This window comes from Mus caroli, chromosome 6, assembly GCF_900094665.2.
Source record: "Mus caroli chromosome 6, CAROLI_EIJ_v1.1, whole genome shotgun sequence".
Classification (NCBI taxonomy): Eukaryota; Metazoa; Chordata; class Mammalia; order Rodentia; family Muridae; genus Mus; species Mus caroli.
The window spans coordinates 114,813,611-114,815,919 of NC_034575.1; the positions used below are offsets into that span (position 1 = coordinate 114,813,611).

Below are 2,309 nucleotides of genomic sequence, written 5' to 3' on the forward strand. Positions count from 1 at the left end.
ATCTTCTGATTTGAATAATTTAAAAGTTTGAAGTACAGATGTGGTATAAATCCAAGTACAAAAATGTAAAGAAATAGCATGTTTTAATTAGATCTAACAGAAATGTTGTTTTATTAAAATAACTGAACGCACGACTGTAAACATAACAAATATATAACAAGATGAAACTAGGTATGGACTGGAGTCTACACAGATCACAAACCTCTTTACCTCGGTCTGCAGGATGGCAGCCCTCTGCTCCTTGGCAGTGAGGGACTCTTTCAGCACCTCGATGTGTTGCTTACTGTCTGAGAATTGGTTCGTGAGAGTCTCGAGCTTTGTTTGTAAGGCTAGTAATTCTGTGTCCTTTCTGGACAATTCCTGTTTCACCTGGCCAATCTGGAAAACAAAAGACAACACTGTGAGGAAGAAAGAAATTACACAACTACCTCTGAGCTGGACCTCTGGCAGATTTATGGCATAATATAGGAAATTAAATGCAACATTAACTCTATGATAAGGTAGAGATGGGGAGTGCTTTAGTGGTAAAGCACATGTCTAGNAGTCCTGAGCTCCCAGGCTCATCAAATAGCAAACAAGGATAGGACAATACTAATTTTTTGCACCATCTAATACCAGATGCTCCTTACCAAAAACTAAGCTTATTCAACAAACAAATTTTTAATCTTCATTTTCAAAATAGTTTCTGAAACCCCTTAGGGTAGTAGTTCTCAACCTTCCTAATGCCATGACCCTTTAACTTAGTTCCTCATGTCATGGTGACTCCCAATCAGAAAGTTGTTTTCATTGCTACTTAATAATTATAATTCTGCTGCTAAGTAGCATCTCAGTTCCTAAGACCATGGGAAAGGTGGTTTTCCAATGGCTGCAACCCACAGGTTGAGAACCACTGCCTTAGGGGGAGGAGATGAAGGAAATTGTAGTTCAGCCAGACCAGGCAGCATTCATCACCTAAACACCACTTCATTTTGTCAAGCTTCCATCTCCAGAACAGGATGGGTCACAGGCAGGATTAGTGTGAACATGAAGCATGGGGGGGGGGGGGAAGCAACTTCCTATTTCTACTGCAAGTAAGTTCAAATCTTAGTTGTAGACTTCTGTCTTTCTTTTTCAAGCAAAAGTTTCATGAAATCTTCATGCTAACAAGCTAGGCTGGGTGTGGCAGTGCACACCTTTACTCCAGGCAGAGCTGTTGGATCTCTTTGAGTTTCAAGCCAGCTCTGTAGAGAGAGAGGCCCTATATCATGAAAACAGGAGGAAACCAAGCTGCTTTCAGTGTGAAGGCATTAGAGAGATGTTTTCTTTTTCTTTTTTTTAAAATCACCTATTTATCAACTATGTGCACATCATAGAACATAAACACTGGAGTTAAATGAAGAATGTATAAGGTTTCACTCTGAAAGAATCTACACAAGTTGTTTGAAGTTTATCAGTCTGAATGTGTAACTCATATATAAAAAATACAATGCAATCTCCATAGAGCTCTCTTAGCACCAACAAATATTTCCTTCTAAGCACTTNATATTCCTTTTCCTTCCAAGCATCTGTGTGAGAGTGAGCAAGTAAGAGAGAACACTCAAGCAAAAGCAAGGGAGCAGGAGTCTTGTGTACCCCAGGCTGGCCCAAACTAAATATGTAGCCAAGGCTGGTCTTGAACTCCTGATCTTCTTTCCTAGTCTCCTAAGTGCTGGATTAAAAGTATGTGTGCGGCCACACCAGTGAGTACAGAACATGTACATGACGTATGCTCATGTTTGCATGTACGCATTCAGAGGCCAAAGGCCAACACTGGTTGTCCTGCTCTGTCACTTTCTGACTTCCTCCCTTGAGACTGGTCCTACACTGAACGTGAAGCTAGGTTGGCAGCCAGCAAACCCTAGTGGTCCTTCTGTCACCAAGTCCTACCTGGCTTCTTACAGGAGTTACAGAGATTTCAGTCCGGGTCCTCACACTTACCTAGCAACTGTTCTTACTCACAGAGCTTTCTTACCCAGTCCAGATCCTAGGAACTCTTTTGTTTGGTTGGTTGTTTGTTTGTTTGGTTGTTTGTTTGTTTGTTTGTTTGGTTGGTTGGTTGGTTGGTTTTTGGAGACAAGTGTTTCTCTGTGTAGCCCTGGCTGTCCTGGAACTCGCTCTGTAGACCAGGCTGGCCTCAAACTCACAGAGATCCACCTGCCTCTGCCTCCTAAGTGCTGGGTGTTTAGTACTTTGCCCAGCCACCTTCTTTCATATCTTGAATGTATTAAACTTTAAAAAACAGAGAAGGTTAAGAAAGCAAGCTGTCTTTAGACGTTTTCTGATTTTTTTTT

At 41.4% G+C, this 2,309-nt stretch overlaps 1 protein-coding gene across 1 annotated transcript in view; it reads right to left on the reverse strand.

Moving 5' to 3' along the window:
* Positions 1 to 2,309, reverse strand: part of Erc1 (ELKS/RAB6-interacting/CAST family member 1) — a 277,665-nt gene that overhangs the window by 200,682 nt on the left and 74,674 nt on the right. The window contains exon 6 of the mRNA XM_029478247.1: positions 211 to 378. Coding sequence (XP_029334107.1) covers positions 211 to 378 — 168 coding nt within the window. The remainder of the gene's footprint in view (positions 1 to 210; positions 379 to 2,309) is intronic.